Source organism: Parasteatoda tepidariorum, chromosome 8 (assembly GCF_982258835.1).
Source record: "Parasteatoda tepidariorum strain Cologne lab strain chromosome 8, Ptep-v5.0, whole genome shotgun sequence".
NCBI lineage: Eukaryota > Metazoa > Arthropoda > Arachnida > Araneae > Theridiidae > Parasteatoda > Parasteatoda tepidariorum.
The window spans coordinates 106,418,073-106,443,846 of record NC_141762.1 but is presented as its reverse complement, the minus strand read 5'-3'; the positions used below and the strand labels follow the sequence as shown (position 1 = coordinate 106,443,846).

The 25,774-nt window shown below is 31.6% G+C and overlaps 1 protein-coding gene across 7 annotated transcripts in view; it reads right to left on the bottom strand.

Annotated features, from left to right (window-relative positions):
• LOC107446979 (meiosis regulator and mRNA stability factor 1-like protein) overlaps positions 1-25,774 on the bottom strand; it is a 91,801-nt gene that overhangs the window by 58,195 nt on the left and 7,832 nt on the right. For 4 of the 7 annotated variants that reach the window (XM_016061771.5, XM_016061770.5, XM_087169602.1 and 1 more), the window contains exons 3-6: positions 25,238-25,479; positions 20,057-20,174; positions 16,563-16,729; positions 13,253-13,425 (exon numbers count right to left, since the gene is read on the bottom strand). In XM_016061771.5, the coding sequence (XP_015917257.3) occupies positions 13,253-13,425; positions 16,563-16,729; positions 20,057-20,174; positions 25,238-25,479 (700 nt within the window). The remainder of the gene's footprint in view (positions 1-13,252; positions 13,426-16,562; positions 16,730-20,056; positions 20,175-25,237; positions 25,480-25,774) is intronic. The other 3 variants (XM_016061772.5, XM_071180919.2, XM_043054415.3) reach the window with 1 other exon arrangement.

Below are 25,774 nucleotides of genomic sequence, written 5' to 3'. Positions count from 1 at the left end.
ATCACAAAAGCAACGAGTAAAAATAGGCCGCGTTCGTATCGCCAAGTCGCCGATTTCGCTGACAGAATATGCATGGGTGGCGACAGTTCCATCGCCATTAGGCTATACATGAAAGTTTTTTTTTATTATTATTTCTCTTTTACGCAAATGCTCGTTAGTTTCACTTTTAACATTCTGAGTTAGACTCCAATATTTGTTACATTGATCTAAATTTCTATTGCAGATGTTTTTATTGAGACTTTAAAAGGTAAAGTAATGAGTTTTCCCGACTTTTTCTTTTCTTTTTTATTGAAATTAATACAAATTTATTTATTTAGTCTTAGAGTTACCTGTATTTGTAAGAAAATGTTAAGAGTCCCCTTGCCGTCAGGCTAACCATGGGGGTTTTTCCTCTCCATGTAGCGCAAATGCGGTTTGTTCTATCAAAAAGTCCTCCACGAAGACAAATTTCTCCCAATACTTGATCCAGGAGTTCTCTTATCTTCTGGAGTGGATTCAAAATGACAGAGAAGAACATCAGTAGCCGTAAGCCCGAAATTGGGTCAGTTAGTAAAATATCCGTTATTTTATTTCTCCAATGTTGGCAGACATGAAAATTGGTCCTGTAGTAGTAGACTGATCGTTAAGACACAGTTCCCAGTAAAATACCGAAGTCTAATGCGGTGAACTGGGTTCGAATCCCAGCGATGGATGGTCGATCCGAAGTCCGCATCCGGCTTGCACCAACCACAGTGCTGACGCGAAATATCCTCAGCTGTAGATGGATTAGAGTCCCCTTGCTGTTAGACTAACCGTGGGAGGTTCTAGTAGTCCACCTCTCCATGTAAAGCAAATGCGGGTTAGTTTCATCAAAAAAGTCCTCCACGAAGGCAAATTTCTCCCACTACTTGATCCAGGAGTTCCCTTGTCTTCTGGATTGGGTTCAGAATGACAAGGCTACGGAGTTGAACAATAGTAGTCGTAAACTCGAAATTGGTTCGGCTGTTCAACGACGGTCATAAAATATTTATCACTGTTTTGGCTGCTCATAATGTTAAAGAGTGGGGGGGGGTCACTCAACTCCCCCACTCTTTAGTTTACAAGTTTACATCTTCCTAGTATTTATATATTATAATTTAAAGAATAGGCTTGTCTTTAAATATTTGTGTGGCTTATAAATTCATAAGGAGCATTAAAAAATAACCAAAATGAAGTGTTCCTTTACTGGGTGTTCATTCTCTGGTAAGAGCTGTTCCTTCACTTGGTCTTCTTACTACTTGTTATTTGAACCTCCGAAACTTTAAAACTATATTAAGTAAGTTCTCTACAATTTTTTTACATTATTTGCAATTAGTAACAAGCATGTTAACACTGTCATTAAACTAAAATTACGAATTTTGAAATTAATATGATTTTTTAAAAGGCAAGCGAAGCTTAAGTGTTCCTTCACTGGTTAGTTTACCCTACCTCACCACTCACCATAGAATCGAGTTAACATGTCTTATATACTAGTGTGGTACGCGTACCCCCAGGGGTACGGGAACAGTTTAGCGGGGGTAAGCTTTCTTATGCGAAATATCTTGCTACAAACGAAAATGTCAAAAAATTTTATTTAGAAACAAAGCTAGCCATGAAAATTTACGATTACTTTTTTTTTCTATTGGCTATTTTTTGCAGAATTAACAGTTAAACATTAGTGGCGTCAGCAGTCAGTTGTGATTTTTAAATTTTGTGCAAATTTTTTTTACAGTAAAAAATACATTCTAAAAATGATCTAATATATTTACTTTTTTGCGATTTTTGGATTCAACGAAATCTTGTATTATGCTGTCGAATTCCAAACTACGCAAAATGTCGGATTCAATAGACATAAGTGCGAGCGATGCCAAACGATCTTGATTCATTGTTGAAAGCAAATAATTTTTTATCAATTTTAATCTGGAGAAAGATCTTTCTCCTTCTGCATTTGATCCAAGAATCGACAAATATATTCTTAATGCAATGTGAACGTTAGGAAAAGGATTCACAAGTTTATCTTTCATTTGAGCCTTCAACATTTCTTGTGCAGATTTATGTTCATACAAATTTGAAAATAGAAAAAATTCATCTACAAAGTTCTCCTCTAAATCGGATGAGTAAATTTTCATCAAATTTTGCGCTTTTAGTTTAATCTCAGATTCTGACAAATTTTAGTGAACAAGAAAACCAAAATTATCGTACAAATCACTGTAAGCTTTATGCCTTTTAGTCATTTCTGAAATTAATACATCTAAAATGGCGTAATACGTTTCCATACGAAGAAAATTTTAGTATATATATTTTGAAAAGAGGGGAGGAGTGGGGGAAGGAGGGGAGGGCCTACTAAAGGTATAATCCGGGCATTACATATAATGCCGAGGCAATGTGCGAACTATAAATCATTTCATACTTTGCCGGATACAAATCTTCGCCTCTCAATGGCCTCAATGAAAGTGTAGCTGTAGTTGCTGAAATTGCATATAGCTAATATAAAAATGAGCCATTACTAAAAATAGCTAATTAATCACTTTAACATGCGGATGCAGAATCGTGAAACATTGATGTTATTTCAAAGGAAGGGAACGTATTTTCGATGAACTTCAATTTCTTAGAGGAAAGCATTAAACAATTAGAAAAATTGCAAGCATTTGATTGTTTCGTCTTTCTTAAATTAAGTATACGCTGTCGAAAAAGGCATGAAAAGTTGAAGGTTAAATGAACGAATTAGAAAGAAGAAAAAAATGTTTTGGAATAACAAACAGGCTCGAGTAAATATGAATAAATAATTCTTAATTATTCCATTATACATATATAAGAGAATTTCTTAATCAAACAAATTTTGAGCTTATGCGTAAATTAAATTCTACAGCAAAGTTCGTTTCCTTAGAGTAGTAGTTACTAAATTCCAAATTAGTAACTACATTTTTAAAAAAAAGTAGTTGTAGTTAACTATATTTCTAACAAAGTAGTTATAGTAAACTAGTAAAATAATGTAGTTTTTCCAACCACTGAAAAAGACTTATTGGTACTGATTTGTGTCGATTATATGCTTTCGTGCATGATTGCGTAATGTTTATTTCTTGTTATGGACCTCGGTGTTTTACTAACTCAATAACCAAGGATAGTTTCTGTTGTATTGAAACACTAAGAATATTCTTTTACACTTCTTACGTAAAATAGTTGTACTCAATTTTTGGCATTCAGTAGAACTAAAACTTATAATTGGAGTAAGATAGACATAATACACATGTCAGTGAAGTTATTTTTACTTTAAAATTTAGTAAGAGCAGTTAGCTTAAGTAACTCATTCTTGAAATAAAATTAGTTTATAGTATTAGATGATTAATCACTTCGATAGGGTTGCAAAAAACCCGAGTTTTTCTGGGTTTCATTGGGCTTTTCTGAGTTTTTCATGTTTCATTAGGGTTTTTTTTTTTTCAAAAGAGAGGGCAGGAATAAGTACCTTATTTTAAAAAAAGCTTATTTTAATATTAATAATTAAGTTTAATTTTATGAATTGACTTTACATATAGGTTATTAAAGTGTAATTAATACAAATAAATTGGTGTAAAAGTCTGAATAAAGTTTCCTCTGGCATCACGATACAAAATGTTATATGTACTCACATACATCACCCAATAGAAACTTATTTTAACACAGGATTACTTTTTATTTATACTATTTTAATTTCAAAAAATAATTTTTTTTTTGCATAGAAAGCGAATCAAAGGCACTGATTTATCAATGGCTATACAGTCAAATCAAGTCAACAAGGTAACTCTCCAGTCTCGAAACACCAGGCCCGTAGCCAGGGGGGGGGGACCGTCGGGACAAATCCCCCCCCCCCCGAAATTCTGGGATTCAAACTTTTTAGTCTTTCTTTGAGCCTGCCAGTAAAAAGAAAAACAAAAACTGTCGAATCAAACCTTTTATTAACTAACTTTATTAAGCATATTTCGGGATATTCTGGTTCGTCCTAAAAAAGTAATCAAAATTTTTTTTTCAAATCCCCGTCACATGTCTTTGTAAACTTTGTTTACTAATTGATTATAATTATTATGTAATATTATTTGAAAAATAAGTATTATGCAATATTTTTTAATTACTAGTTCAACTTTTGCAATATTTGTTACAATGTTTTCCCCCTACTTTGCATGTCTGAAACTGTCCTTGCTTCTTACCATATCCCCCCCCCCCGAAAAAATATCCTGGCTACGGCCTTGCCAAACACAATTAATTTCTTCACCATAGGTGCATTTTTTTAGGCTAGACTACATATATATTTTAATAGAATAGCTCTTTAATATAACAGAGGATAAATAAGAAATCAATTTTAGAAAAACCCAGGCGGTTATACTGGTTAGGTTCATTTTTTGCAACCCTGCACTTCGATCACACTCTCACATGCGCACTCATGAAACATTGATGTTATTTCAAAGGAAGGGTGTTGCATCTTCCTTCCATTAAATTAAATTTTTACCTTGCGATAGATGGCGCAGTGTGCGCATCTGTAAGGATACATAGCTTTTCTCTTCAGTCTTTTGTTTGTTGTTGTTTCGTTAAGTTTAAATAAAAAACACTAAAAAATATTGGCTCGCACTGATTCATTTCAAACCAATAGCCAAAAAGATCCCGAGATACAATATCTGGCGCCCAACGTAAATATCCATTGACGAAAATATGGATAACAATTGCTTAATTCAAAGAAAAGTTCTTCGAACAGCCGTAACAAAAACAATAAATGAGCTGGAATCTTCAATAGAAGGTAACAACATCCAGTCAGCATCAGTAGCATTTGCTAAACTTGAAGAAAAATCGAAGAGATTGTTTGAAAATGACGAAATCGTTTTTAAATATCTCTTTTTAAATCCAGAGGATCAAACCGAAACTGATAAAGAAGAAGTAAAATCCAAATCCTCAAATCTTGATGAAGTTTTAGAAAAAGAATTGGAACAATGTGAAAATTACAGAGATAACGTTACTTCAGCGAAACTACGCTTCCAAGAGTTTTCGAAATCCTACGGAAGTGTAAACAAACAAGCAGAAGTCATATCGTCAGATCGGATTAGCATCAATTTTCCGAAACTCGAGCTCACCGACTTTGCCGGAAATCCCAAAAATTGTATTTTTAAAATTGTATTAAAACGTATTTTCGATGAACTTAAATTTCTTAGAGGAATTAAAAGAAGCATTAAACAATTAAATTATTGCAAGTATTTGATAATTTCGCATTTTTTAAATTAAATCTTCGCTGTCGAAAATAGCATAAAAAGTGAAAAGTTAAATGAACGAATTAGAAAGAAAAAAATGTTTTGGAATAACGAACTGGCTCATGTAAACATGAATAAATAATTCTTAATTATTCCCTCATATTTAATGTAAGCCAATTTATTATTTAAAACCATTTCGAAACATAGGAGTAAATTAAGTTCCGAAGCAAAGTTCGTCTCCTTAAAGTAGTGACTAAATTCCAAAGTAGTTTGTAGTCACTACATTTAAAAAAAAAAGTAGTTGTAAACTACATTTGTAACAAAGCAATTGTAAATGTAAGTAAACTACAAAAATAAAGTAGCCTATAAGACCGTTGCTCAAAACATTAAGTTACATCATTTCATTGGTTTAAAGTTTTGTGGAAAAATTCATAGAAGCGCTATTTCTCTTAAATCTAATAAAGAGCAAATTAAAAATTGAACTTAGAATCCAGGATGGTGAGGGTAGAGGTGTTTAATACAAAACAAATAACCATTCAACTATTGTAATACACACGCATAATCGTGAGTAACACTCGATGGAGTCGGTAGGTATGAAATAGCGATTGCAGAATAAACAAAAAAAAAAGTTGCTTAATAACTAAATTGCATGGTCACACCTTACAGATATACAGGTCTCGAAGCGTGATTTCATACTTGAAATAAGGCAGTTTATCATCTCCTGGGGCAATTGGTCCCACTCGTTAAACAACGCTGTTTTCATTCCCTGGATGGTTCTCAGAGGGGGTAGCGAGTTGCAATTGCCCTCCCCAGAGCTACCCAGACATGATCTACAGGGTTGAGGTCTGGAGATCAGGCTGGCCAATCCATCAGGAGAATATCCTCACTCTCTAGAAATTCGTCGACCATAAGAGCTCTATGTGGCCTCGCGTTATCGTCCATTAAAATGAACTCAGGGCCAACTGCATCCCTGAAAAAGCTAACATAGGGCTCCAAGAGCTCATTCTTATACCAGTCACAGAGTCTCTTTTAAAGACATGGAAAGGTGTGCGGCCATCCAACATGATGCCTGCCCAGACCATATATGTAGTATAAAAAGCTTTAACAAATCTTTTTATATTTTTTGTCTAAATTCTTTTTTGTAATTCATAATTCAAAACAAAACCCGTTGATATAATTAATAATTAACCTTCTGTTCTAAATTAAGATTAAAAACTGCTGGAATAACCATTGCAAGTTTTTCCCCTCAGCAAACATGAGAACCTGAAAAATCCCTCGACCTATTTTATGAACGAATGAATAACAACCCTGTTTGCATAAAACTTGAGAAACGATGAAGACCACTAGTGAGACATTTCACATAGTGGGGCACAGTCATTTTAATGTTCCCTTTCTTCAGAAACATGATAAAATTAAAAGCACTCTTGTTTATATCTGCTTATGCCTACCTTAACTTTCGAGCTTTTATTCAACAAAAAATAAGCACCTTTTAAGCACTTTTAAAGCACTCAAAAATATTTTTAAACACTTTAAAAAAATATAATTAGGCAGGGTTGGGAAGTTTTTGACAATTGACTGTTCTAACCGTCATGCCATAAAAAAAAGTTTTGGAATTGTTTTTGACAATTGTCAAAAATCATGAAGTTTTGAATCATGTAAAACGAATGGCGTTTTCAAACGATACGGACTGACAATACGCCGAAATAGATTGGGATTGAATCAATTGTGAAGACTTTGAACAGAACAATGTGAACTACGTCTTTTTGCATAATTCATTGCGAAAATCAACGTGGTAAAGGAAAAATCTCATTTTGAAAAGGGGAAAAGTAAGTACTTTTTAAAAACAACCACTAACAAAAAACACCTTTAAGGGCTTTCAAAAAACTAAAATTGAAAATAAGCACCTTTAAGGGCTTTTAAAAAACTAAAATTGAAAATAAGCACTTTTAAGCACTTTTTAAATACGCTACGCACCATGTAGCTTTGGACAGACTGCTATCCGAGCAGGATTCCACACTAAAAGGCTGACAAGAAGCCCTGTGGCAGAATCAACGTTACAGAGTTCCTGCAGAAAGAGTTTTCTTTTGGAAAGAAAAACATTTTGGTTTTCTTTCCTCAGAAATTTACTCGCAAATTTGAATTGCACATTTAAATAATCACTTTTTGTCACATTCAATTTGAGTGATTCGATTATATTTTCGGCTGTTATTGATTTTAACGTGGTTTTTAATTATCCCGATCGATATGGGAAATTTGAATTGTATTTACTTTTCAAGGCAACAATTCTATAGTTTTTTTTTTTTTTGCAATTATTGCTTTTGATTTCCACATAGTTTTGTAAATTCCGATATTATTTACTCAACAACAATTAAATTTTGAAACGAACGAGCATTTGAGTAACCCCTTTTTGAAGAGTCCAATTCGCGTGATTTCCGTCGTCGATCTGTTCTTCGGTATTTACTGCTAGGGATTTCATGATTTTTAATTATTTCTTTTAGCGTGATAATGATTTACAAAATGTGATAAAGGAAATAATTGGTGCGTTTATCTCCCCAACAAAATCACTCATAATATTAGAATAAAAAATATTACAAATTCATTGAAAATAATTATGTTTTTTTTTTTTTTTTTTTTTTTTTTTTTTTTTTTTTTTTTAAATTAGTAACATACATCTTTGCTATTATTGAAAGTATCTTGCAGAAAGACATTAGTGCTAGAGAGTTTTGTAGCAGAAAGATCGTAAAAATTCTGCCAGAGAGGCAAGAAGTTAAAAAAAAAAAAGGAATGGGGTTCCTCATAGTATAGTATGCCACGTTATTATACCTTTCAATAAAACAAAAGTTTCTAACTACGAGACGGATTTGAAAGTGGCGACTGAGTGTGTTTGCCAGTTGCCGATGAAGAAAACCTATCGCGAGTTGAACAGTCCCCGATGCAGCGTCGAACAAAAGTGTGACTTCTGATGACTGTGAAAATCCCGCGATTTAAATAATTAATATCCAAAAGCATTCTGACAAAAACTGTGGGGAAAAAGAAATGTGTATTTCCCGTGTTACAGTCAATTGAGATTAATTTCCCATTGCGACGACAAAATCCAACTGTGTTAAAAATTTGTGTGCATAAGGAAATCTGGTGTTTTAGAATTGGGTTCGTCTTTTTCCAATTTATGTGTGTGTTGTGATATATAAAGGGGAATCCTCCCCCCATTCTATCCTAAATCATAAAATGTGTCTAAAATGTTTTTCAAAACAAAACAATTTAAAGAATCATCATAGTTAGCCAGACAGCCCAATGTGGGCCAATGCCTTCCTCTGAAAATTTCTCCATAACGACTTCCGATTTATCTTTGATCTCCAATTATTTTCATTAATTGCAAAAAGATCCGACTCCACCGAGTCAGCCCATCTCAACCGCGGCCGCCTTCCCCGCTTTCTTGTTCCAGTGGGTCTGAAAAAACAGTACCTTTTTTAGTGTATTGTCAATTCAATTCATTCTATTCATTTTCATGTATTTAATAATATCGGGTTGTTTATAAATCTTGTACAGTTCAAAGTTAAATCTCCTTCTCCAGTTATTGTTTTCACACAATTACATCACCGAGTATACCTCACAAAATCTTTCTCTCAAATATTGCGATACAATTTTCCTCCAGATTTGTCATTGTCCAAGCTTCAGAAGCATACGTCAAGACTAGCCTGACAAGAGTTTCACAGATTAAAAACTTTGTTTTTATAGAAAAAAACCTAGATTTAACAAATCTTTTCAAACCATAGACATTTTCCACATAGATTCAGCTTTTTCTATTTAGTCATTCTGTTGTCAATAGTAGAAAAAATAAATTAATAAATAGTGGTGCGTTTTTTACCATCTGTTAATAGTAATCTTTTTCCCATGCTGTTTGGAGATATAAAAGAAAATTTCCCCATGGAATTTAAAATAAGTTATTATTTCAATTATACAAGAATCGTTCATTCATGAAAATGTGCGATATATTTTCAGGGGTTAACAACAGATAACTGATGCAAGTGGTTTTATTTTATATATGTTTCAGTGTGAAGAAATTAAGTTGATTTGAATTAATTTTGATTATTTTGTTCTTTTATTATGTGTTTCGTTTTACAATTTTCGAAATACGAACAGTGTTTATTCTCTATTATTAAAATTTTCTAGAACGGTCAAAATTTAAAAATTGAATACTTTCAATTTATACATGTACTAATATTTTGGGTAATTTAAAAGATAATGATATGGCTATTACCACAAATATTAACAATTTTATTTTACAAGTCAAAAAAAATTTTCTTTGCATCCAAAGATTCAATTCTTTAAAAAAATTAGTTTCATGAAAAACAAAATGGATGTTCATGCATTGTGATGCCACAATATGCATTACATATTCCCTAGGCATTACATATATCCTAGGCACAATAGACATTACATATACTAATTTCTTAAACTTATTTTTTTAAATCATTATTAATGGTTGAAAAAATCATTTTTATCAATCATTATAAATGGTTTTGAAAGAACCCCCAAACTCCAATTGAATGGCTTGCAATTATCCTTAAAATACTTCATGATGTGATGACCGTACTTTAAATATACTCTATCTTGCCTCAAAATGACATATAATAACTAATCAAAATTATAATAATAATTTGCGACAAAATCAAAATTTTTCCTGAACAAGTCAGAACTTCAACTGACAATCCCAAAATAGACCTTGATTTCACAAGGAAAATGGCTCATTTAAAAAAAATTAACAAAAAATAATTTTGAGCAATTTTTTTCTCTTTTATAACAGAATTAATAACGATTTTAATATTTAAGAGCATGGAGAGCTTAAGATAATATATTTTTTATTATATTATATAAAAAAAAAAATATTTGAAAATAATGTAGGGATGAAAAAGACTAAAAATTTCAAATAGGCTGCATATGTAAATACATAGAAATAAAATAGTATAGTGAAGGTGTATTTTAGTACCGATGATTTAATAATAAATAAAAAATAAAATACCAGTTTGAACAAGGAAGTAAATGAACACAATGCAACAATTAGAGAAGAATAATTCAACACAATGAAGCTTTAAGTATGTCAATACGCTTATAAATAATAGAGCTCAAAAGAAAATAATAGACATTGATAATTAAAATGTTCTTTTATATATACACGTTTTTTTCCAATATTAAAATCCTTACTTCAAATACAATAAAATACTGCATTTACATTAAAAATTAGTTTTTAGTTGTACTAATAACAGAAAAAAATTCAACAACTATACACTGAGAAATAAAATTCAAAATAACACCTACAGAAAAACTTTTGATTTTAGGTTATTCTCTAATTACACTATTTAACTAATTTTAAAAACTGTTTTATTTCTATTTTATTTCAAGCTTCTTTTCAGAGACTTTATGACTTAGCTTTGATAACGTTTTAAAGAAGCACAAATTCACATCAGCAATTTAACTCAAAATTGAAAAGATTTTTACTGCCAAATTTACTATTTCTTAATTAGGTTATATTGAAACTAAAAGTGTTTAAATAGGTAATAAAAAATTAAATAATTAAAAAAGATTTAACATAGTGCGGTTTTAAAATAATAAAAAAAAAACGTTTGGTTTAAACCACATTGGTTTAATATGGCCGACCCTGATATAACACAACCAAAACTATTACTATATGACAATACAATAGTGAAACTTTTTTACAAGAAAAATTTCTAACATATGATCATAGGGATTTTATCTTTAAAGGGATTCAACTCCCTGAAATCCCATAAAAATCCCCTTTCTGAATCCCATAAAAATATCATTTGTAATATCATCCAACAAATTGAAATTTCATATAAAAAATTAATTATTATGTTTGCATCAACATTCCCAGTGGCAGAATCATGGCGATATTGTAGCAGAATGTTACTAAATTCTTGCAGAAAGATTTTTTTGGGGGGAGAAGTAAAAAATTTTGCTAGTCTTTTCTGTAGAAATTTTCGAAAGATTTCATCTTTTCTTGAGAATTATACTCAAAAGGTGCCTTTCTTGTGCATTGGAGTGGGGAAAAATGTTTGTTATTTTTCTTTTCTCATTTGAGAATAATGAAGTGAAAAATTTGTTTTTCTTTTCTGCATAAATTTTTGTTCCATTTTTGCATGTAGTTATTACTACTGATTTCCACAAAGCTTATGAAATCCGTTATTTTTAATATGATATTATTTATGACAAAAACTGAATCTCAAAATAAAAACATGCATTTAGTAATCTCTTTTTGAAGAGTCCGATTCGTGTGATTTCGACATCTAACTCAGGGTTGCTTCTCAATTCTGGAGAAGAAGAAAATCCCCTGTGTTTTCTCTGTTCATATTATACACAATATATATTAAAAGGGAAAACACAATCACTATTGTATGAGCTGTATTAGGTTAACTAACTATGCTAGTAGTATACTTAATTGCTGAAAAAACTTAGAGAAAAAAAGAAACAGTTGAACATACTTAAAACAAATAATGCTATATAGTAAATGAAATAGTTTAATAGGTTGCACTCTTTGAGTGGTTACCATTTTTTAAAAATACGAAAATAAGATACAAAATCCCCTGCAATTTTTCAGTTTGATTAGAAATTCTTTGCTTTGTCTATCAATTAATAAAACAATATTATAAGAGTGAACATTACTTGGAAAAAGGGTTGAAAATTTATATTTTAAATGGGAACCTCGTTTAAGCAAAAAGGGACCCAGAAATAGTTCTGGATCCTAAGGACCTGTAATTTCAAAAGTGTAGTTAGAATCACAGAATATGAAAATTCTGCTTTGACAAATTATTAAAACAATAGCTAATTGCATTTTTTTTTTTTATTCTGATTATAAAATATTCACTTTTCATGAGCATCTTTAATTTAAAGATTATAGATTGAAACCCACTTTAAAAATGGACCCTGTAGCCCTGTGTCCCATATTTAAAAAAAACTAAAATAACTACTAGGTAGCACGCATTTGAACATCAAATTATACTGAATTTGTTATCTTATCCTTCTAAAATTAAGTTCAATACATCCATAATTACTATATTACAAAAATTTTTAAGTCTGAAAAAAAAAGGACGAAATAGACAAACGAAAATCGTAATTCATTGCATACTTATATACAATATTATTAAACATGACAAGAACAATCAGTAAGAAAGAAAATTATTTATAGCATAAAATTTATATATAATCATTAAAAATAGGATCAAAGCATCAAAATAAATAATTATAAATTATTTATTGATATCATTTCCATACCTGCCAACATTGGAGAAATAAAATAATGGATCTTTTACTAACCGAGCCCATTTGGGGTTTACGACTATTGATGTTCAACTCCGTAGCCTTGTCATTTTAAACCCAATCCAGAAGACAGGGGAAGTCCTAGATCAAATATTGGGAGAAATTTGCTTTGTGGAGGACTTTATTATGGAATTAGCATGCATTTGAGTTATGTGGAGAGGAAAACCACGAAAATCCTAGGTTAGCATGACAACAAGGTGACTCTAACTTGTGATCGTCTACCACTGAAGATATTTCACGTCAGCATTGTGGTCAGTGCAAGTCGGATGAGTAATTCGTAACGACCAGTCATTGCTGGGATTTTAACCTAGGTTCACCATATTGGAAGGCGAACGCTCTAACCCCTGAACCATCACGGCTCGACTTAAACTATTAAAACTCAACATACTGCAGTACAGGCAAAAGCACCCTCGGTTGAGGAAGAAGAGAAGTATTTTCGCCATCAGTAGATAGTTTATCCCCAATTTTTTTTTTAATTTCTTCAACTAATACGGAGAATTTCGAGAAAGTACAGGTAAGTAGTAGATAGTGGTAAAATACAGGAGCCTTCGTTAAAAAACAAGAGACCTGGCAGGTATTCATTTCTATTAAAATTTTGGACAAAATAATGAAGAAAATGTACATTATTTTTGTTTAAAAATTCCAACGTTACAAAAAAATTTATATCATTGAGTTAGAAATTTTTAAAAAAAAGAAGGGAAGGAAACACTAACTTTTCAGCTGCATCTGCATTGGCAAATCTTATGACTGCTTTACTTCCTGTTATGAAAAGAACTTTTCCACCACAGTTGGTGGATAATTTTCTTAATTTATTTCTTATTTGTACTTCTTTTCGATTAAGAGGAAGGTCTGTTACTTCTATTTCAGTAGGACGACTAGAGACAGACTGGAAAGAAAAATAGAACGATAAATTTTATATCAAAATAATGAAACTTAAAGAAAAATATGAATAAATAAATAAATGAGTAAAAATATGAAAAAATATATAGACATAAAATATTCATAAATAAATAAAAAAGTAAAAAAAAAACAAACATCTGAATAATTTTTTACCACAAAACTTAAAATGACAACTTTTGATTACATTTTTGAAACAGCGTTATTTTCCTTTTGCTGCTATTTTTGACGAGTTTTTTTTTATTTGATTTTATAACCGCCGTTAAGCAACCAACCCAATTTTTTTGGTTAACTTACGACTACTAATGTTCAACTCCGTAGCCTTGTCATTTTGAACCCAATACAGAAGACAAGGGAACTCCTGGATCAAATATTGGGAGAAATTTGGCTTTCACAGAGGACTTTTTTTAATGGAACTAACCCGTATTTGCTTCACATGGAGAGGAAAACCACGAAAACCTCCCACCGTTATCCTCACGGCAAGGAGATTCTAACCCATGATCCGTCTACCACTGAAGATATTTTACGCGAGTACTGTGGTCGGTGGGCGCCGGGTGCGGAATTCGTATCAACCAGTCTTTGTTGGGATTCGAACCTGATTCACAGCTCAGTTCCTTTTATTGTCAACAGTAAATAATACTCTTGTGTTTGTTTTAGACTTGTGGCAGTGAAAAACAAAACAAATAATGAGCAGGGGGCAAAATATACCTGATCATGCAAATAAGATAAGGAGAAAATTCAAGCAGCACTAAGAAAACTTTCGGTCTGATTAAATGTTTAAAAAAAATGTTTAATTTAAATAAAAAGTGCGTCACTAAAAGTGTTACGACACAAATAACTTTGTATGTCAATTTGTTTATTCATTAGTTTAAATTCCTTAAATTTATGTGTTGGTCATAATAGTTTGTCTACGATAAGAACTCCACCAGCCACAAAGTCTGAGGCCGTCTGCTGCTATGGAAACAAGAATAGAGCAGGGAGGGTAGCTTCTCTTCACTTTAGGGCTAACACAGCAGACTGAAGAAGAATATCCCCTTTTTCTCGCAGACCGATCCCAAAACCAGTCCTAAACAATGATCCCACACCCCTACTTGAAATAGTTCTACCTTGTTACCATAGTCACAACCAAGGGTCTGGACAAATGACCAGGAGTTCTCACTTTAGATAAACTATACATTTAATTTTATAAATTATTACTATTTTAATTTATTTTATTTTCTGCAATTTTTAACACATTTGCTAGTTTATTCAAGAATTGCATAAAATCAATTTTACTGTGTAATGTGTTTGCTAGGTGAAAATTTAAAACAAAAAACTGGAATTTTCCCGATCCTGAGAATTTTCTGCACCCTTTAAAAGGGTGAGATAAAGCAAGATTGAATTGGAAGTCGATATTTGATGTTGTGGTGATGAATTTGAAAAATTTGCTTTAAGTAAAGTTGTAAGTATTGTAAAATTAAAATATGAAGTATTAGGAAGATTGTCGATGCAATTAAAGTTTTATTGGCGTTTCATATTTCTATGAAGTATTTTCTAAAGAGATTTAATTGTGAAATTTTCCTTCGTACTGTGTTCAGACAGTAAAGGAAGGGCTCCATTATAATTTCGAAACGATGGTAAGCCGGTTTTATTTTATATATGTTTTTTGTCGTGTTTTTTTTATAGCTTTGTTCATATACAGCACAGAAATAACCCTTACTTCCCAAGTCAAAATTCTTGATGGTTCCATCAAAACATTTTGATGGCTTATTTTGGTTTCAGTGCTATTCATGATGGAATAAAATTTGATGGTCACCATCATTCAACATTTTCCATTATGCGCTCATAGATTTTGATATGCCAACAAACTTCCATCAGTCCATGATGGAAAATACTGGTTTAATCATGGATGGTTGTGCTCCGGAAAAAGTCCAGATTTTTCGCTAACTGCGATTGCGAAATTTTCGGAAATCCAAGGTCCAGAAGTTTCGAGAAATCATCTATCACATTTATGTATAAAAATTCTTGTATATTTTATTTAAAAATATTAGAACTAGAATTTATACTTGGCCTCTCTTTCATTTGCAAATATTTTTTCTGGTAGAATAGTAAATGTGATTAGAGATAAAAGTAAACCTATACATAATTATTAATTTAAATTATGCTGCATATAATCTATTTTGAATTTTACGCTGTGAAAATATCAATGATTTAAATTTATAAAGACATTAATTATTTTATATGCGTCATTAGGGGGTTTTACTCAAGAAATTTTCAGGATTTTTGAGTTGGGCTCACAATCACCCCTGCTTTAATACACTATGATGGTTAACCATCAAGAGAACTTTGATTCTCATGAACTAACAATCGATGATGATTCCAACTATACACTTTTATGATGGTCTAATGGGAATTCATGTTCAGGCCCCTGCCCATGTTCAATTCCCTGCATTTTCCAGGTTTTCCCCATGGAGTGGCAACCCTGATGTTGGTTCTCAGGAATAAACCATCAAAACATTGTTTTTTTTTTATGTTCATGATCGTACCAACATTTGATTTTTAAGAAACTATGATGGAGATTCGTGATAGTTCAACATGAACAAACCATCAAAACCAGTTGCTATTTTGATGTTGAACCATCATAAAGCAGTCTGAATTCCTACATTGGAGTGATGGTTACTTATGTTGGTTACCATCAAAAAATATAATAGTTCATGATAGGGGTAGGGACAGCCTGGTTGGTAGGGTACAGGGCCTATGTCCAAGAGGTCGTGGGTTCGATCCCTGCCGAACAAAGACTCTCCGTGTAGTAAATGGTGACTGGTGCACGTTAAATCTGTCGAGTCTCAAAGTCCTCCATGTTATCATACCTCTGGGGGTATTGATCCAGGAGTTGCCTTGTCTTCTAAATAGGTTCAAAACTACAAAGTTAAACATCAGTAGTCTTAAACCCAAAATTGAGTCAGCTGTTCATCGACGATTATAAAATAAAATATAATGGTTCATGATGGAATTATTGATGATTATCATCAAGACTACGTTAGTCCATCAATGGAAAACCACAAAAAATGTTGACTTGGGTCAATATAAAATAAAATAACATGAGAAAATATGTCAGTTGAAAAAGTTAACCTAAAGTTAACTCACTTTGCTGGGACTTCTGGTAGGTAAATCTTGAGTTATACTGGAGAAATCATATTGTTCATGAGCACACGTTAACAATGATTGATGAGCATGGCCTCGATGGATTAATATTATTCTTATGTTATGACGATGACGGAAATCAGACAGATCAGATGCAAAGTTGACATCATCTGAAATAACAATCAGAAATACAAATTATTTATCACAAAGCTTCCATTTATGACTATTTCATTATGACAAGAAGGAGGAAAAAAAACATTTAAGCAAGGCGAGTTAGAATTAACCCTTTGACTACTGACGGGACTTATTTGTCCCAACAAATGCTTAAAAATTACTAATGGACATATGTATCCCACCATTAAGTACGGCCAGGACATATATGTCCTAGCCTCTAAATTGATAACCGCTTGTCAGAAAAATCCAAAATACTAAATTTGCCTTATTTGTGACCTATTTTGTCCTTTTGAAAAATAAACGAGACAAAAAAATAATTTTTTAAAATTCATAGTCAAAGGGTAAAATAAAATTTGCTTTTCTGTAATCACATAATACTCCCAGTAACAACTTTCTATAGCTGCCAAAATAGTCAACAATCTAATATTTGAAGTCGGGACGGCTCAGGGGATAGAGCAGGGATGGATTAAATTTTTTGGTCGAGGGCAAAAAGTTCGGTGGTCTAAGAAAAAACGTCTAAAATAAAAATAAAAACAATATACAAGTTTTAATTTAAATATTTAATGAGATGAATAAAATTGCAATTTCATTTTTAAAAGTTCCTTATATTGAGGTTCCAAGTGAGATGTACTTATTTTAAGGAACAAGTCTAAATCTTTGTCTGTTAGTCTATTTCTGAAATGATTTTTTCTAAGGTTCATTGTTGAAAACACTTGTTCACATATATAAGATGAAGCAATTGTATTGATTATCTGGGCATGAAATATTAAATTTGGGAAACTAGCTTTTGGTAATTATTTGTAAAACTCAAACTTTGCCATATTTAGAAACAACTGCTTCAAATGGCGCCAATCTACGGCTATTCCATAAAGAACTTCTGCTTTCAATATTTTACCAAGCGAACTGTCTGTGCTAGCTATTTTCATCAATTTATGTTTTGTAGAACAAAAATAGAGAAAGTAAAAAGGTCACCAGTACTTTGTTAAAAAAGAAGGAACAAAAATAACTTTAAACAAAGTAGAGAAGAAAATGGATGTATATTGTTTATATTCACCACAGATTGGCATGTTAAAATACTATCCGCGAGAGGGATAAAACCTTTCGGCTGGTCACAGTTTGCCCATCCCTTGGATAGAGTGTTCGCTTTCCAATGATATGAACCAGATTCAAATCCCAGTCATGGCAGGGTTCCCACTCAATTTCAGAAAAAGATTCCCTGAGTTATCCAGGTATACTAGGTGAATTCAATGAAAATTAAGATCATATTTTCATCAGAAAACTTTGATTCTTTTATTTGCAATGCGAAATATTAGATTTTCTGTGTAAAAAAATATTATGAAATGAGGAAGGGAGCATTTCAGTTCGATTAAAATGTGACATTTTTACAACAAATAATTGTAATAGATGTTAGAATTATTTGACACGAATCTCAACAACTGATTAATGTTACTGAGAATTTTAAGACTGGTTATTTTCCAGATATGATGTAGGAATATTCCAAGTTTTTGCAAAAAAATTGCAGCTTCTCTGGCTATTTCCTGATTTTTGGAGTTAAAATAAAATTCCCTGACAATTCCAGGCTTCCCATGTTCATCCTAACTTGTGGGAACCATGCATGGCTGATCGATATGAATTCTGCACCCAGTTTACACTGACTACAGTGCTGACGTAAAATATCCTCAATGGTAGACCGATCATGGGTTAGTGTCCCCTTGCCGTTAGGCTAACGGTGGGAGGTTTTCGCATTTTCCTCTCCGTGTAACCTAATTGCGGTTTAGTTCCATAAAAAGTTCTCCACAAAGGCAACTTTTTCCCAATACTTGATATAGGAGTTCTCTTGGTTCTGGATTGGATTCAAAATTACAAAGTTACGAGTAGTCGTAAACCAAAAAAATTGTGTCGGCTGTTTAACGACGGCTATAAAATAAAATCTACTATCAGACTCAGGGTTCATAAGATTTTACTCAATCTGTAGGTCTGCTAAGGAATGAACGATTAAAAATCAATTTAAAATCAGAGAAGTCAATCATTTAACCAGTACAAAAAATTCGTAATTTTCAAGTCACTCTCTCTATATCTTAAGAAGAAAAAAAATTGCCACATTATTACCATTGCTATTTCATAAAACTTTAATCAATGGCTTCTCAATCTCATACCACAAAAACTATTGAATGAAAAGACGTATAATGTTTCATATTATTTGGAAAAGGCTTAAGGAACATTCTGAGCTGCAAATACTATTCAAACAGTCATTAATTTCAGAATTATTTCATGGCAAGTTTCTTTCAGACGCATAATTCAGTCCAGCAAAAACTACAAGCAGGTGAATTGCACTTTTTTTGAAGCCTCTTTTGTTAGCAGATGGGAAAAATCCTTTAACTTTGTCCAAATTTCGGAAAAATGGAGTAGATTTGCTTACATTTCAAGCATTATTATTCGGAATAATTAAATTTCAGAACAATTAAATAGTTTTTGGAAAAATTAAATATCTCAGCTTCTTGGTGTAAAAGAAAAATTAAATACCAGGGTTGTAAAAAAAAAATTAGGTTTTTATAAAAAAAAAATTTTACAAATTATTTTTCATATAATTAAAAATTTTATATAAAAAGAAGAGTTCTTGCTTAAATCAGGTTTATTTGGTTTAAACCAAGCTCATTTGGTTTCAACAGGAATTTTTCGGTTTATTTAAAGAAAAAGGTTAAATAATAATATTTTTAGGTAACTAAAGCAATTCATTGAAAACTTTTTTAACAATCAATTAACATTTCCAATATAATTTTTTTTAAAAATATATACATTAATTTAGTAAATCATGTAAAAAAAGAAAATTTTTCCTTGCTTAACAGTACAGATAGAAACAATAAACTTTATAATTTGCATGGCGTATTATCTTATAGGGACAAAAGGGGGAAAGGACAAAGTCCTCTTTTCATTTGATCCTTCAGAAGGAAAGAAATTGCTCGTAGAATAGACTTTAATTCTTAGCGAGTAATAATTTTAGTTCCTATGAATTAGTTAAATCCGAGTCCAACTGCGTAGATATTTAAAAAGCATAATTTTGCATCATACCTGGCGAAAATCAACATGATAAAGACGAAAAAGAATCTCATTTTTGAAAATTAAGCACTTTTCAAAAACACCCAATGAAAAAAGCACCTTTAAGAGCTTTCAAAAAAACGAAAATCGAAAATAAGCACCTTTAAGCACTTTTTAAGAATGCTACGCACCATGTGTAGATGATTTCAGACCTGTTATTGTTTACCACAGAGTTTGATACTTGAGGAAAAAAGACTTGTAGTGAGAACACAGGTAAGATAATTTACCTGATATGAGTAGCAAAGTAGAAGGTGAGCCATGAGTATCGACATATCGCTTCATACACTGCTTCAGCTTATCGTCTGCAGCATTCTTACTAGTTGCACTAATGTGAACCACTGTCACCTACAAACATTAACAAAAAATAAATTTTTAACATCAACATCAAATAGTCTTCTATTTAATACTAATAATTTGATATATAATTTCTCATTTATACAACAAATTGTCTTCTATTTAAATACAGGGTATCTGCTACATTTTAGATTTTCATATACTTGACTTTTTCACGAATAATTCCAAGAATTTTTTATGACTTACTGAAGTTACTATTTTTTCCGACAAAAATACAACAATACATTAAAAAAAGCATTATAATAACATTAATTGAAATGGTAGGTATAACCATAACTGATATACTCTGCATCTTCATATTTGTTAATTTTAAACTTAAAAAAAAAAAACAGAGTAAAGAAAGAGTTCAAGCAATAAAATAGCTGAAAAAATACAAAAGCAAATAACTAAATACTGTCAGATATATGTAGTTATTTAAAGCTGTTTTATTTCTTCATACATTTATTACAACAAGATAAAAACATTTTATATTTTAATAGAATATGATTATGAGTGGGAATTTTGCTACAAACTTAGACATTTGGAACATTGGAACACTGTGAAATTGGGTGGGGTAGGGGGGGGGTAAATTCTATTTTAAAAATTAAATTTTTTGGCAATCTAAACCCATGACTTTCCATGAATTTTTTTTAAAAAATAGTTAAAATTATGACATTTCATGACAAATTTTGTTCAATACCAAAATCCATGACTTTCTATGATTTTTCATGACTTTCCAGGTTCTGAGATACTCATCATATTAGATGAGAAGAGTAAATATCATATTAGAAGAGTTAATAGATCAATGGTAAAAATAGAGGTTGCATCAAATAATGAATATCGACTAATCTACACTAATGATTTTGTAAAAGTTCATAGGCAAGTCGTTTTATTAAAAATTAGGTCTAATTTATGTTTTACAATTACATTAAATACATTGTAAAAGTCGTGGTGGCTCAGGGTGGAGAGTGTTCGCCTTCCAAAGAGGTGAACTGGTTGATGACTGGTTGGCACAAATTCTGCATCCGGCTTGCACCTACTACAGAGTTGACGTGAAATATCCTCAGTGGTAGACCGATCATAGGTTAGTGTCCCCTTGCCAACAGGCTAACCATAGGAGGTTTCAGTGGTTTTCCTCTCCAATGAGGAGTAGTTCCATTAAAAAGGAACTAACCTCCATGAAGGCAAATTTCTTCCAATACTTGATCCAGGAGTTCCCTTACCTTCTGGATTGGGTTCAAAATCATAAGGCTGCAGAGTTCAACATTAGCAGTCGTAAACCCCCCAAAAATGGGTCAACTGTTCAATGACGGTTATAAAATAAAATACAGTAGAGAACCAATTATCTGGGATGCTCGGGACCATCGCTATCCCGGATGTCTGAATTTCCCGGTTTTCTGGATCGACCAAAAAGTGTCGTTAATCTATGTTTCATCGAACCCGAATTACAAGGAAAAAGTGTAACGCATAAAGTAAGAGAAAAAAGAAAGGCACTCCTAAATTTAAAAAGAAAAAAAAAATGGTAGAAAAATAACATTTAAAAGTATAAAAAAATTTGCACGTTTAGACAAGAAAAACAAGTTTAAAAAATACAAAATTCTCATATTTATTTTTTAAAAATAATTACTAAATTAACTAATATAAACAAAACCAATGATTAAATAACGCAATATATTTCATACCTAACTATACGGGGGAAGCGATAAAATAAAAGGAAAACTTATTCATCTAAATAAAAACACTTGAAAATTATCAAACCGAAACGATAGTTAAAAAAGGCACTAGCATAAATATCAAAACCCGGAACAAGGCAAGATCAACGGAATTTAAAAAAAAAAAACTAACCATAAAATTTATGAATAAAAAGAAATAATTTATTGTGTGAGAAATTTATCGTGAAAAGAAAAAAAATCAAACGTAGTGGAATCAGAAAAACAAAACTGCAATCTGCTTCATAAAATAATCCTATGTTTTAATTAATTACCACTTCTCCTTTTATTTATTTATTTTTTTTATTGATAAAAACATGATTTTTAATTACAGCAGATGTGATTCCACATCAAGAAAAACTTGCAAATGATACCGCACTTCCAAAGAATCAGAATTTATTCAAAAGAAAAAGATTTTATTTTTATTAATCGATGTCAAATAGATAAATATATTTTTCTCTTTCATCTTCTGTTCACTGATATGCATGCAATGCATTTTCCCCACCCCCCTCGTAAATCAAACAGAAAATGAAATCAGCATGCCACACCCTTGAGTTTGATTGACGGCCTAAAGGAGAAAAAAACACATTCCTTCCTTCCCTGTCTCCTCTCGATCTTCAAGGTCAAGGAGGAAATGATGTTTCTCTGGGTAAGCGGGGGAAAAAATGCTCCCCTTCCTTACATTTCCACTACTCAACTTCAAGGATGAGTCCAATTTCTGCTTTTTTTTCTTCTTCATAATCGTTCTAGTTTAAAATGGCGGGAAAACTGCGAAAATTTTTTCCATGTTTTCCGGTTATCTGGATACCGGATAAATGGTTCTCTACTGTATATTGTAATGAAATTAAGGAACTTCATTTTTTTAACAGAAGCATTATAAGGGGGCTATTATTATGTAATTTAAAAATAAATTTTTAATTTTCTCCACTAACCCTGCCTGCCTATCCCTTTTGTTATAAAATACCATGAAGCATAGGATGCAGTTAATAATCTCTATTTTGCTACCAATGACTGTCAATAGTTTCCAACTTGAACACTTGGATTTAGAACATTCTGCGACATATCCAAGGTTACAAGTTAGCAACCATTTTTTTCTTTTGGTTGCTCACCTAGTTGCTTATTGATAGAATACCATAGAGATTTTCATACGTTATTTTTTCCTTCTCAGAGTTTCAACGCTTCCTCATTTGTTTATGCTGCAGCGTTTTCCTGTGAGTTTTTTTCTATTAAAAACCGACTATTCTTTTTTTGTCAAAGCGAAAGTTAATCACCATTTCTCGGGATTTTATTTTGTTATGAGTTTTAAGGTAGAATTGAGTTTTGCCAGACACTGTAATGCAAGAAGTCTTTAAGGATGTGGAGTATAGGTGTGCGGAGCTTTACATTTGCTGTATATCATGGTGTTGCACAAGCAGTACTATTTTTATGGCTGAATTAGCATTTAGGGGACTGGGTGTCATTTCAAGGAAAGAGAGTAACAGAGCAATTGAAGAGTCTTTAAGAAATACATCTTGACATTCCCGTTATCGAGGAAATGAAAAAAAATATGGTTAAAACAAAATGCATAGGTAAGATTAATTCAGATCAGAAATTATTGCGTAGACAATTAATCAATATTTTACTTAAAAAAACACTATGTGCAATTTACCATTCTTTGTGATTTAAGAATATGGCATTTTATAAAAAGAAGAATTGGTACCATACTTCTAAGGTAAGTCCTTTATTCTTTTACTACCCTTTTCGCGTATCTGCATTCGACAAAAATTCAAAACTTCTTGTTATTTTAAAAAATAGAGCTTTCATTAACACTTTAAAGATTGAAAATAATAACTTTTATCACTTACCTATGTTTTAACATAAATTTAAAAGTATTTTCATTAAGCCATACTAGTTTTTTGACATAAATAAAAGATTTATGAAAAAAATGTTTTTAATTTGTAATCTATGAGTGAAATGATTAATTACAGCATACAACTGAAAGTTAAATTATTGTGGATGAAAATATTTTCTATCAGAAGTGATTTTTTCGTGACTGAGTGAACAAGAGTTTTCAATTCAGGAATACGACACTAATAGTATTTAATACGTAGAATGGGGTCGGGATAGGCTGGTTGGCAGGGCGTTGGTCTCATGTCCATTAGAATGGGGGCTCGAATCCAGCTGGCTATAGACCGTGAAGTAAAGGGTGACTGGCGCTTGTTAAATCTTTTGGGTCACAGAGTCCTCTATGTTCCCACAACAAATTATATCTCTCAGAGTACTGAAATGAAGACTTAATAATTTTCTGGTTCTGGTCAATATTATGATCTATGAATGAATGAATGGATATATAAATGGGTCCACCCGAACCGTGTAAACAGGTGTACGAGAAGTGGAATTCCTGGCCATAGATGGCACCACTAGAAAAGAAGATAGCTTGCCTTAATGGCCTACGAAAACAATAGAATAAAAAATGATAAAGAAAATAAGTATTCAGTAAATAATTAAAAAAATTTATTATTTAAAAACCATATTTTCAAAATTATGAAAGCACTATGGAATGAAGTAATTTTGCTTTGCGACTGGAAATCGATATTTTCCAATGTGAAAAAATACAAAAAGAAAAAGATTATTTTAGAAAGTAATATTTACCCAGCTTAAATAGAAATTCGCCATACTGATTCTCTATGTTAAAAGTGAACCAGCATGACTGAAAAAAGGAACAGAATATTTTGCTGATATGAAGATTCATTTGTTTTTAAATCAATGCAAATACAAAACCTTAGACAACATGGACAGGAAAAAATCCAGTTGATTTAACATAGCAATAAAATTTCATAATAATTGTTGCATAATGTACTAAATATTTTACGCATAGAAAATTTTAGGGATTTTTATAGTCATTAAAATAGAAAGACAGTATTATTTTCCAGTTACGATTGACATTAAACATAACAATATCAACAATTACAATTTTTTCAACATTTCAACATTAACAACTTTCTTATAATTTTGAATATTAATATTTATTTAAATCATCAAAGATAGTAAAAAAAATTTGTTTAATTAATATAAAAAGAGAGTTCTGAATAAAAATAAACTGAACATTCTAAAACTTATTTCAATAAATGAGGTTCGCTTCATTGTGTATTAGTAATACTTATTTAAATATTCAAGCAAGCAAGGAATAATCTGTACTAAACTCCTATTTCAATAGGGATTTTTTTTTAGGAAACTCATTCAATTTTGGGGAATTTTCTAAAATGTGCAAAAACCAGGAGAATTTTAATTAAACAAGTCGATCCAGGAGAAACTGGCAAAATCCAGTAATCAACTGGAAAAGCTATTCTAAGATACTTTATTAATTAAAACATGAAAGAAAATTACCTGTGCATAAAGCAATTCTTGGATAACATATTTACTCTCTTTATTAATATCACAGACACACATAAACTCTGCCTCACGATGCTTGGTGAAAAATTTCTCCCTAATGTTCTGGGCAAGTACAATAGCGGACTTTCCTTTTGGAACCTGGCAGTTTTCAATGTCCCAAAACACCCCAATGGGAGGAAGAACGTTGTGGGTAATGGCATTTTGGAATCTAGCAGCTATATTACTTTTAGATCCTTCTGAAACAAAACATGTCAATTAAACACCATACTTTTAAGTCACAGATAAAAGAGAAATACTTAAAAATATAAGGCTTTTAGAATAAGGGTACATGCACAACTTTCTTTTACTCTCAAAAAAGAATTCCCTAAGTCAAAATTTTTTATGGTTTTCTGCTGATGGACCAGCATAATCTTGATGATAACTAGAGATGCAACGGATATCCGGCAGGCAGTTTCTATCCGGCTAGTAGGCCGGATATTATGATTATCCGGCAGTAACATTTGGCTCAAAATAAAATATTGAGTAGAAAGG